The sequence below is a fragment of the Haplochromis burtoni genome, unplaced genomic scaffold, assembly GCF_018398535.1.
Source record: "Haplochromis burtoni strain Fernald_Lab_line unplaced genomic scaffold, NCSU_Asbu1 Contig_84, whole genome shotgun sequence".
NCBI lineage: Eukaryota > Metazoa > Chordata > Actinopteri > Cichliformes > Cichlidae > Haplochromis > Haplochromis burtoni.
Window position 1 is genome coordinate 1,842,822 of NW_024582445.1, and position 13,210 is coordinate 1,856,031.

Consider the following 13,210-nt stretch of genomic DNA (forward strand, 5'->3'; position numbering starts at 1 on the left):
CTCTGGAACATATCATTAGCACAAATAGTCCTGTGGCTGTCGGTAACAATCTCTGTTTGCAAATCGAGCTCTCCACCAAACCCTCCTCCCATTCTTCCCTCTTTCTCTATTACTAGAGACAGCGCTTTTAATATTCACTGGGATTTGTGCTTGAGGTGGATCCATTTAAAAACTTGCTCCCCACCCCCACCCCAGAAAAAAAGCATGAAAAATGTTTGTTAATGTCCTCCCTGCCTAATCCAGATAAAGGCATATGCTCTAATTTGAAAAGCACATTAGTTACAGCTTGTCACACAACCAAACAGGACTCCAGGAGAGAGATTTAAAAATATCTGAATGCTTTCCGCTTTGCAAAATTCTTTCTAATTGTACCCAATTACAATTAGCTCAATTCATTAAACATGATTAGCAAAAGACTGGATTCAAAAGTTATTTACTCATGCATCCACACGGAGAGCATTACATTTATTTCACCCTCCTGAGCATGCCAGTGTTGAGTGAAAGTGGCAGTCTGAGAACCTGTTCATAATTCCAGCGTGAGCTCAAACTTAGGCTAATATTCAATTACAATGGATTAGTTGAGAAAAAAGTCCACATCTTAATAGGCTCAAACAGTCAAAGCCGATTCCACGGATATACAAGGGGAAAAAAAAAATTCCAGCAATCTGCAGCACGCTGCCGGATCAACCCTAGCATGCATTAGAGTGGGATTTGTCAGATGCACAATGAGAATGCACTAATATGGCATCAAATACTTTTAGGAGATGACTGCGCTTCAACTTAATTGACCACATGCAGGACAAGATGCCGATAAAAGAGGGAAGAAGAATCATTTCAAAGCTGCAGTATTACAAGCTTCATTCTGGAACAGAGGAGTTACAAGCTGAAAAGCCCCTGCTATTATATATTCTTGAGCCTTTAGGGAGTACTTGAAGAAGTCATAATGGGACTTATCCCTATTTGATGTATTCATAATGTATGAAAGCCTTTTAGTAGAGAATAGCTGTTGTAATCCAGAGGCCTTCCAGTATAATAAAATAAGTTCTACAGTAGGAACCTTTTAGTCCCCCACACCCCCTTTTTGTGTGAAACATGTTTATACAGCCCATTAACACCAAACAGCATTTTGGGCATCACCTCAAATTATCATTAAGAGAGGCAGCAATTAACACCCTAATGTGTACCCTAATCCAATTTGCTTTATGATCCACTAACTTATGCTTATGTTGAAACAGCCAATTTGCTTCCTTGTTAGGAGGTAAATGATATTGCCAAGTGTGCGTGTATTCAACATTAAAAAAATCAGAAATATGCATATATATATATATATATATTTTAATGAGCAATTTTATATATTCTTTTGATGAAAATTCTACATTTTATATACTCCTTGCCGTGAAACATTGCTGTATGTTTCACCTCATCTAACGAGGATTTACATTAAACAATAGTTACCTTTTCAAGTCCATCCTCCTTTAGACTGATGATGTCCAGGTCAAAGTCTGTACGTAGACCAGTTGTTTTGTTGAAGGACAGTCGACCCGTCAAACCATCCCAGTGGGACTGAAAGACAAAATATCTACATATTTTACCCAGCATGAGCTCAAACTACCCATGTTTCCAGAATTTAGTGCTACTGCATACCTACTTTCTGACACCTATATACAGTACACATCTACCCATATACCTGTATATAATATTTTGATTGTACTGCTCCTACATGTTTCAAAAACTAGAAGGTGCAAGGTACGTCAACAACAGTAAGAAACAACAAACCGGAGAAAGATGTTTAAGTCCTATCAACAGAACACACTACAACATACTTTGACGTTCACGGAAAGCAAATTCACACCCACGCAGACATGAACCAAAAGTACAAACACAAATCACACAGGCTGCATTTTCTTTTTTAATTACATTTTACATTTCACTGCCTCCAACGCATTTTCCCTTCAGACTATGGAGTTAATTAACAACCGTCTCCCTTTGCTTGATTCCCCATGAGGGGAAAAACATACAACTGCCCCCTATTATGATTCCCTGATACCTGCCACCTCCACAGACGTGTGCACAGGCAAATACATGCAGGCCCGTACTAAATACACGAACATACCTCAGACCATTGCAGCAATCATAAAAAACTCAGGAAGTAACTCTACTCATTTTATTTTTGTCTCTTTTAGTTTTATGGTTGCAATTGCACCCCAGTGTGTACACCACAGCATTGTAAGGTTTTTTTTAAAGGGTCTTTGTACATGGTAATGAATCTTTACATATCATAAACACTTTTCTGATGTTTAAAATCTAAACTGTGACAACACTACAGGCTATAGCTGTCCAACCACCATGTAGCTTGCCAGAACATGAGAATATTGAGGCTTCAAGGAAAAATTTGTGGCACTCTGCTTTTCCAAACACTGTCATACCTCATTCCCACTGGCCTATTGCCATATAGGTGGGTGGCATGTTCAAGCAGCTCTAATTCAGAGAGTGACATAAATGCGTCAGCCATATCACATCGAAAGGGCGAAGTCGACCTTCAGAATATGTCACACTCCTGTCTTGAAGTAAGCGTAAATTAGGCCTGAGTTTAAGCTTTCATAACCTAAGACTTACGATGTTTGCATAAGAACAATCATGTAATAATATTGAATTTACTTTAATCCTTTCAAGATGGCTAACACTGGCATTTTTTTAAACTAAATACTGCAGACACACACAGACACCAGACGTTTGTAAGATATAGGGTGTGCAGACTTTGCAGGCAAAGAGAATTGTGTCTATTACTGCATCTCAAACAGCAGCGGGATTTTATAGCTCCTGTTCCAGTTGGCAACGTGTAGCCAAAAACTAACAGAATATATATCACATTTCAGTGCATAGTATATGTAGTAAATTCCTAGTGTTGTTAAATGATTAAAAACAGCAACATTGTGAGTAAAAGGTAATAATACAGTACTGTTAATCAATAAAAAACTTTTAATTAATTAATTAAAAAACTTTAATTAAAACTAATTAGCTTTAATTAAAACTGCTTGATATACAGTTACACCGTTTTATGTATGTTTCACTCATCAGTTTACCCATCTTCACCCGTCTTCCTTTGTTCTATGAATCAAATGATCCAATTTCTAATTACAGAGTCGTCTAAAATGAAATGAACTGAACTCAGATATCTGTGAAAATAAAATACTGCAAATACAGTCTTAGTGTGCTTTATAATTTCAGGTCTCTTCAAGTGTACTGCTGGGAAGCCCAAGACACATAAGCACATGCACTGCTATCCCTGCCACTAAGAAAAAGGCATCTCCAGGCAACTCAAAAATCATACCACCTTATATTTTCACTTGAAACAAAAAAAAGTGTTTCCTGTTCAGCAAAGTCAGATGATGATTTGGCTATAACACTGTATTTGAATGCTTACTGGGAGTCTACTACCATTTATAGAAAGACCAGACCAGAATTTGTTCTTTCAAGTATGCCATCTGTTGGTGAAGCAAAGTCTTGGAGGAGCTACAAGTCGTGGCCATTTAAAACCTCCCACACACCCCCACTTTCTTTCTGAAAGCAATGCATTAGGGCAAAGAAAGGTTATACTTATTTTCCTTTGGAGCCCCAATTCCACTTGTGCTTATCACTGAACAAGGCTGCAAGCCAGATGATGTTTTCTCTGCACTTAATTTTCCTGGTAATCTAGACTAGAAAGGGAGTGGCAACTGATACTCTGTATTTGGGGTTGTCCTGCCCAACAAATGGACCACACAAGGATCTATAGACACGTCTACTCTTCCCTCTCTTTGCAGCTTGGTTGCAGATACAGATCAGTGGACATACATTAATGAGAGAGACTGTTTACTCGTTGCTCCATTGCTGCTTTTATTAAAGGCAAAGTGGAGTAAGTGAAACAGCATGACACAGGGAACATGTTTTTTTTGTTTTTTGGGGGGGAACACGTGAAGGTGACCATCCACAATGACAGCTCTATTGTGATTTTGTCCTACCTATTTTCAGCGTTGGGTTTAACAAATTTCAAAGAAACATAATGTACGTCCTCATTTTATGTCGCTGTGTAGGACTGTAACTTGAGGATTATATCATTAACTGGCAGTTATGTTCATTTCAAGTCAGTATACAGAGTAATATAACTGTAATATAACGAGTAGTGTATTGAATTACTTTCTCTGAGGAGTAATTAAGTAGCATACTGCATTTTTTTTAGGAAAAGTAATTACGTAACAGTAGGGCTGTGCGATATGACCAAAATCTCATATCCCGATATAAGAATTCTATTGTCCCATAACGTTATAAATCACACAGATGTAACATTTTCTGTAAATTCTACGAATCTCGGGCAGCTCGTCTTGCGGGAAGTGTTTCCAGCTGCGTGTCATGTAGCTGGAGTCGAGTGTTTTAACAGATGCATGAAACTATACATTTTTAGACATAAGTTGTAACGGCCGCCGTTTTCTTTGTGAGTATTCATTACACTGCGTGCTGCGGGGAAAAGCCTGTTCTAACGTTTGAGTCTAAAGTTTATTTACCTGGTGGCTCTTTTTATTCTCATCCGTAAATAATCTGCTCTTTCACGTGATTCAGTTTATTTTGAAAAGTCTCAACAGGATCTTGAGCTTTATTGTGAAAGGTTTATGTGGAACATAAACAAGCGGACACGCGATGCTGTTACCATCGTTGTTGCTAACCACAACGCATAAAACAGGCGCTTTTCCGTCCGTAGTGTGGTTATATTAAATATAAGAGAAAGAGAGAACTTTAAGAAATGAATATAGCCACTACAGTGACCATCAACACGATGAAAAAATATTGCCGTAAACAGTTTATTTTGCGAAACCACGAAACAAACGATAGCGTAAAATGAAACGATCGACGTTTTTATATCGTCATCTGATATATATCGTTATATCGAACAGCCCTACGTAACAGAATACTTTTCTTGTATAAAAGAGTGAATGGGTATCAGGTCAGGTATTATAATGTACATAGAAAATTTCCTCTCCGTTATCATAGTGGTGTTTGAGATTCCTGCAAGAATAGTGACCAAAGCTGACCACAGGACTAGTCACAAACTGGTCACAAATATTGACCATATATCAAACACCACCAACACATCCATTTTGCCAAATAACCAAAAAAGGCTTCCCACAGTTGTAGAATCTTCTTTAGAAAGTAAAGCCTGTGTACAGTCATTCAAATTTGCTTTAACTGGAGTTATTTTCTTAAGTGAGAAAAATGTAACTTGACATTTTCAACTCTTCCCCACCACACACGACCACACCCGTGAAAAACACAGATACAAATGATTCTGTTGTTTGTACAAATGAAGATACAAATAGTAGCATCTCTGCACACCCTTAATCTCTCACTTTGCACAGACTCGTCTTTGAATTCTGAGGCACTGTCAGGGCCTCATGTTAGATGAAATAAGAGACGATTACACAAGTTGTGTTTTCAAAAGGTTACAGTACATGCTTTCTGGAAAATAGGTTATGAATACAGGGAATTTATAAAGCTGACAACAATGCTGCTTTGATGTGTCTATCAAGTCTTGGTTCACTTTGTATGTGGATAAGATTGATTTTGCTGGGTAAATATCCAAGTCCCACACGACTACATGGCTCTCACTCTGCTCACCGTAGTCCTTTTCACCACTCAGCCACTATGTTTCTATATAAACAACACTTATATCAAATATTAACAGGCCAATGCCCCATCACCTCTTTGATGAAACTCATGAAGCGGCCTCCAAATCTCCAGGGTTTGTGGCGGTGGCACTGCAGTGAGTTTACGGTCATCTGAGGGGCGTGCTGGTATGAGACGGAAACAATGTGGACTGCATCATAGGTCAGAGCTGCATCTGTCTGGAATAAGGGGTGAACATTGTTTCAGCTAAAGACTCTACAAAGACATAAACAGTTGAGTCACCGTTAGTCTTACTACTAATTATTATTATTTTCACATCAATTATACACTAACTAATAATTCAACCTTCAACCTTGTTTTGCTTGCCTTATTTATACTACTGATGAGAACAGTAAAAAATAAACATGGTCTCCGTTCCCTTTATGTGTGTGTGTGGCTGGTGCACTCATGCTGTAAGCATCCTGCTCCACTCTACCCCAAAAGAGCTTTATTAAGATTACATCTCTATCGTTTTCCTAAAAATATACTATGTATCAAGGTACAACGTCCCAATAACTAAACTGAACAAGAGTGATGAATACATCTCAAAGGATAATTGGTTCTTATTATATACACATAATTTTGGATAGCCATGTGTAAGATGAACTTCTTTGTCTTTTTTTCAGTCATTGCTGAAGCCTAGCAGTAAAGCACAAGACCAAAATAAAGAGCTTACTGCAGAGATAATTCCTGAGGTAAAGAGTAATTTCGTACCAAACCACACAAGATTAAAGATTTTTAAGACTGACTTCAAAAGTATATACCACATACCGTCATGATGCCCTCCAGCAGGCCTGAATCGGGTTTAGGTGGTATCTGCTTCTCCATTGACCATTTCTCTGCAATGGAAGCAACTTGAGGGTTTTCCACATTGAGGATGCGGAAACCAGTCATGTTGACGCCACAGAAGCGATAGGGCTCAAGGTCGATGGCCATCAGGTCCTTTTGAGAGACAGAAGTAATGAAGAGTGGATTCTTAATTAGTACCACTGAGCGTCTTTAAGTATTTATTCAATCCCACACATAAAGATAATGTCACAGCAGCCGATTAAAGCGATAACTTTATTAAGGTGAAATAAAGTAGGATTTAAGTATGGCATGGAAAGTGGTATTTGTATCATAAGGCAAACCTCAAAAGACCTAAATAGCTTTTGTTGCTGGATAATCCTTTTAAAGCCAGCCTGTTAACTGTTTTTGTTTGTTTGTTTTGTTGCTTTAGTTCCTACAAAACGATGAACCAAGTGCACAAGCTAAAAGCTCAGGATGTATTTTGCTTTTTTATGTGAATAGATCTCTATAGGTACTTTTGTAATTTGGCAAGACTCTAATTATTGCTTGTGGCTCAGAAAGAATTAAAGAACAAGGAAAGGAAAAAAAATGAATATTAATAATTCAACACTTGCATTCCCTTGGTACCTTATAAGCAAAAAGCAATTCAATTTGAGCCACTGCAATTTCTGGGGAAGCCATTGTAGCTGAAGTGTGAAGTCACATGTTGACACATGTCGTGTCAGAATGGGCCAGGGGGCTTGGAAAAGACATTTGGATGAACATAGATATTTCATTAGCACCCTGTGGGGTTAGTGCTGGGAGAACAAGAGCGTGTAAGACACTTACTAAAGAACGGTCGTTGCTCTGAATCACTGAAATATTTCTCATCTTTTTCCCCCCTTCCCACTAGAAAGCAGTACAGCAATAAAGTACAGCAGATCAGGTTTAAGGTTTTTTAGCTTTAAATCTATGTATCCAAAAATACTGGGATAGAAAATTTAGTATATTATAATACGTCTTTATTTTTAACAATGACAACAAACGCTGAGATTTTATTGTTGCCCTCATTTTGATTTTGCTACAAGCACACAATGCAATGATTTACACATCACTGCATTTTTGGAAAAGGGGTTGCTTTAGCCCCTTTGCAATGCCAGAAAAGCAATCTGTTACAAGTCTGAATTTTGCACTGCTGCCTTCCACGCACACATATGCTATGCAAACTTTGTGTAACCGTACAATTATCTCTTTACCAGAAAACCCCAATGTATATCTATATACACACAGAAGTGTTGTACAGGTACCAAACATAACAAAGTTCTTGTCTTTAGGTTCTCAGAGATAGCTATGGCAATGCGGGAGCTATGACAGACTCATTTCAAAGGACAAGGAAGTTATTACCCGATACCACTCTGCTGTTACCTTTTCATGCTCTAATAAGTCGGCATTTCCCTCACCTCAGAAGATAAAACACAGACATCAGTGAATTCCATCGAGAGGAAATTGTATTGCCATGTACACCATGCAAGTATTCATCATTTTGGATCAAATCAAGCCGCAAGGTATAATCTTCTTAATGGGGTGTCTGTCAATTTGACAGTATATTGCAGCTTTAGATAGATATCGCACTCTGATTCTATAAAGATATAGTGCCTTTATGTGAAAAATATTGTTGATGCAAAAAATCATATCAAATAAAAGTTTTTCAGTTAATCCTCAAGTAAATATCTTGCTAGAGAACAAGCCAGGAAACTGCTGCACTTACACACACAGACTAGTGCACCGGCGATGAAAAGACATTTTGCATTCCCTATTAAACCAACCAGTTTGCTATACAAACATGGCACATAGCAGAACAATGTCATTGACACGCTATTGAGCATGAAAGATGACACACATCACGCCTGGACCGCTATGTCATATTGCATTATCACAACAGACTGGTCAAGTCCGGAGAGACGGAGTGCACAAGGGAGGCAGAAACAAAGACAATAACAGGGAATGAAAGGAACAACACCGAACACGCTGGTATTCATTCTCATTCAGTCACCAGATAGTCAGGGTTGCAGTAGGGAGCAGCAATGGTACCCTGCTGGGTCTGCTAGTATTAGTCAGATGAGATCATTTCATCAGAGCGGGAGCTAAAAATACTCATGATGGGAGGGAAACGGTTACATACTCAAAAGCTGTTAAACATATCTAAATGATCAACCTAAATTCTTTCAGTCAGTCATTCATTGTTTCTTCGTGCAGCGATTTCTTTTGTTTCTTGAGTGCCTGAATATAAATGATATAGACTATCACCTGGCTGCTTGACTGCATAAACTGCAAGTACATAAGAGGATATATATGTGTGTGTGTTTAATATATACAATGATTGTACCAACTTGAAAGTCACATTCAGCTTTAAATCTCAATCTGCTGGGTTTGGTTTTTTTTTTTGTTTGTTTGTCTTTTTTTGTTTTCCTTTTTTTCCTCCCCATGCTGCTACCTCAAAGACTTCTGTTGACTTTACTATAAAGCGAAGTGTTTACTACAGCAAACAGAAGACTCCATTATGCCTTCGGCTTGTCAAACAAAATTGATGTTATGGACTGGATCCAAACTCCATTGGCAATTAGCCACTATTCATCAAAAACTCAAGTGGTGGGAAGATGAGAACAAACGAGACTCTATTTGCATTAACAAGCATGGTACATTACCAGAGTGGTGAAGATATAGTGGTAATACTCTGTCATCATCCCCATGGTCTGGGCCTGAAAGGATATGAAGACAGAAGATGGGAAAGAAAGGTGTGAATGAGTAGAGACGGGACAGAGAAGATTGTAATTGTGTCGTGTCAGGGCATTTTAGAATCAACGGCATTGTCAGAATAAACAATGCTAAAGGAATGCAGGAAAAGACAGAGGTTTTAACGAGCATGTTGACCAACATGCTGTTAATTTTGCGGGTGAGATTCTGCTGCCGTTTGCTGGGATTTCTGCACCATATGTGGTCCACAGAATTACAGAATGGCTTGATGCTTTTCTATGCATTTAAATGGTTTGGAATGCCTCGAGGCATGTGACGTTATCCCAGCAGACAAGAGAGCTTTCAATCAAAAGAGCTCAGTAATCTTTGCCTCATATCTGAACACTCCATCATTGCCACTTGTTTCACTCCATCTACATTCAAAGGCACTACATTCCCATGGTGGCTGTGTTTTCCATTTAATTGTACCATCTGTTGTTTAAAAAAAAAAAGAAAAAACAGCCAAGGTTATGTAAATAAGACGTTATGCTCATGTGGTAGCAAATTTATTTCTGCATCTATAGACAGCTAAACACATGACATTGAAATTTTATTTTATTTTTTATAGTATAAGAAGGAGTTTTCATTAATAACTGTAATTTTCCCGATGCTGCGTAACTCTGTCAGCCTTCTATTTTACTCTTTATTTTGGTAATCTTCTATTATATATGCCTGCCCAGTCTGACGAGTGTGACGACAGGACAACCTGTAAATCTGAGAATGCTGCAAGAAAGACAGGACTGAGTGTTTTGTTATGACAAAAGAAATGATTCCAATAAAGCATGTCAGAGGTAGTGTAAAGCTTAGTAAAATTCAGTCGCATCATCCAGATTGCAATGATGAATAGCCTGATGCAAGTCTCATTACAAATGAATTCAATGCTTTTCATTTTTACTCATTATCTTAGTCTGGAGCAACCTTTTTGTAAATGTATAAATGGACCAGTCTGCCTTAATAGCAGCTGATAAATATAGTGAATGCTGCCAGCTAATCAAAGCACAGATGGTATCCATTCAAAATTTTGCATTTCAAGTCTTAAGTGACAATCACACCGCATTCTATTTAAAAATTGTTCCGTGCATTACAAATAAAGAAGATTTACCAAACTGACAGTATGCACAGCTGACTTTATCGAAGGTAAAATGGTTAGCCAGTCAGTCAACATATGAAAGAGGGGGGAAAAAAAAAGATCAGCTGATCATTTTAGTAATTTCTCAAGTAAAAATGTCTTAAATTATATCTCATCAGTGTTTTCTTTGTTCTCTTTGATGTGACAAGCAATTTGAATATATCACTAATGTCTCGAGACACTTACGATGAGCAATTATTCACTATTTTCTGATATTTTAAAGACCCAACTATTAATTAAAGAAAAAATATCAGACATGTAATTGATACTGAACATAATGCTTGGATGAATACCTGGGATTGACAGTTAATATGATGCACTTGTGTCTAATGCACTTTTCGTAAAGTAAATTCTCACAAACAATTTATTGTAGAATGTATCACAGCAAAGTACAATAACGTTTTATATGTAAGGTCACAGTACTATACAGTACAGCACACACTTTGACAGATGCATGTTTAAGGAGCTTTTTTAATTGATCCATGGCACATAAAAGGCAGTCAGCAATGAATGTAGTTTGCCCTTATTTCTATCTAAAAGCTCTGGCCGGCTCAGTCATGGAAGACAACTGTCTGGAGCTTTTTTGCCTTATAGCATTCTCACCACTTCTCTCAAGAGGACACTGGTTTCTTAGCGCGAGATGTGCAGACTGGCCAAGAGCGAATATATGTCACCTTAGATCTCAATAACTGGGGTGGACTGAGTTATTCAAATAACTTTTGAGGAGATGATGCATTTGGCAAAATGTTAACAGAAGCTGACAGCAAACTGAATGAGGGGTGGGGGTGGAGGGATCCACCAGCCTGTTCCTGACATCCAAAGAGCATCAGACCACCTACATATTCTCTGCTCCATGCATCATAGTGACAGCTCTTTGTTGACTGACAATCATTAGAATCAAAACACACTATATACAGTTTTGATAATAAAACTTCTCAGATCGCATTTTTTTTGTCTGAGTAGTTAAAAGTTTAAGAATGTGGATGTGGATTTTGTTCTTTTTTCCTTGTGGAATTCACAGTGTCGTATTAGTTTGCAAATATTTAATGGGCAAAACCAAAATTCGGAAACACTGACAGTCTCCGCTCATGATTACAAGAAAATCATTCCAAATGTCCTCCAAATGAAACGAATATCCAAGTTTTCTCAATTTCACCTATTTTCTACCAATTTTACGCTGGTGCAGGCCGAGTCAGTTCTGCCTTGGTGCCTATTGAGAACCAGCTCACCTTCAACAGATTTCAGAAGTGAACATTATGTACCTTCATATATCTGAAGTTGGGGTAATTTTTGTAGGAAGGAAATTATTGCAGACAGAATTTGTGGGCTTCATTCGCTGATGAAATTCCTGTAGTCTCTCTCATATCAGCGGTTCCAAATTTTGGACGAGCACTTTAGCAGTGCTGTGTCCATTTTGTGCTTCCCTTTTGGAACCAGCACCAGCGATCTGGGCACAAGAATCACACTGATGTAAAAAAGAAATAATGTAATTGCGGAAATCCCCATACTCCCTAGCAGCTTGCTGCTGTCTTATTTTTAGTGGTGCATTTTCTGTTACTGTTCTTCAATCCCGGTCCCATGTGTAATCCTCTGTAACTTAAATCAAAACCAATCTGATGGGAATTAATATATTGAACAGGACCACATCCTTTCATTTCTCTACCCATTCCGAGATCTGACAGTAGGACCATTTATAAATACACTAACCTGTTTGAGAATCTGTGCTGCCATGTGGTGGCTGCAGTCAAAGATGATCCGGAACTCCCGACTTCTCTTCATTTCTTTGAGAAGAGGCCTTGTATCCTGCGTGTCGAGAGGAAGCTGGCGGATCTTTAGTCGGATGTTATACCTAGACGGGGCCATTATCAGCTCCTGTAGTCTTATAAGACCTTATCAGACAAGAAACAGTACAAAAATGATCATATAACATATACCCCAAGTAACTGAAGTAACATGTTATAATATACCAGTCTGTTTACCTGTGCTATCATCATATACAACTGTAGCTGTTTTCCATTTGAGAAACTGCACCAGGTCCAGGATAGCATAGCTTAAAGATGAGTAATCTGGGTATAAATTGGCATAAAAGGTGTCTCTGTTGTCCATAGGGTGATGTTTCCACCGCACTTGGATATGCGGCACTTCCAGTGCATTGCAGATGGACTGCACGGCATTTGATGATGAACTATGTGAGGGCCCAAATATTGCAACTACGCCTAAAGACAGCTGGTCACAAGCTGAAGAGGAGAAAGGGACAAGAGCTTGAGAAGAACCTCACTTATGTCCTGTCACAGCAGATTAATATGAAGTTAATGACAGTGTGACAAACCAGATTCCTGCCTTCATCCACACTGTGGTCACAATCCTTGAATAAATGTGAGACAAGTTACTCACCTTTTCTTGATGCCTCAAAGCTGTCATAGATATTAATCCTCTGTATGTCATAAGTTAATGTTGTGTTTGGTAACAAAGTCCTGTTTCTGTTTATGTTATTGACTGCAAATTTAAAGGCAAGTTCCTCCGCACTGACGAGCGAAACAGGTCCGTCTGTTTGTTCGAAAATTCCACCTGAAAAACAAAAAAGGAGAGATGGGTAAGCACCAACAACTGGTCTGAAATCTAATCAAAAAACAACAGCAGGAAGACAGACACAAATTAAGGTTGGACTAAATGGAGAAAATATTAGGACCCATACTGATGGGAGAAGTGCACATTATGTGAGATATAAAATTTTGTTCAGCAAACATGGAGCAACTCTCTCCATTTTTAGGAAATGCGCAAAAAACCCAATATCTGTTTGAAGTCCAAAGCCATAATGGATTT

The 13,210-nt window shown here is 38.3% G+C and overlaps 1 protein-coding gene across 1 annotated transcript in view; it reads right to left on the reverse strand.

Annotated features, from left to right (window-relative positions):
• Nucleotides 1-13,210, reverse strand: part of LOC102305675 (glutamate receptor ionotropic, kainate 3) — a 95,395-nt gene that overhangs the window by 26,286 nt on the left and 55,899 nt on the right. The window contains exons 2-8 of the mRNA XM_014334606.2: nt 12,782-12,955; nt 12,367-12,624; nt 12,095-12,276; nt 9,171-9,224; nt 6,469-6,639; nt 5,733-5,876; nt 1,456-1,563 (exon numbers count right to left, since the gene is read on the reverse strand). Of these exons, the coding sequence (XP_014190092.1) occupies nt 1,456-1,563; nt 5,733-5,876; nt 6,469-6,639; nt 9,171-9,224; nt 12,095-12,276; nt 12,367-12,624; nt 12,782-12,955 (1,091 nt within the window). The remainder of the gene's footprint in view (nt 1-1,455; nt 1,564-5,732; nt 5,877-6,468; nt 6,640-9,170; nt 9,225-12,094; nt 12,277-12,366; nt 12,625-12,781; nt 12,956-13,210) is intronic.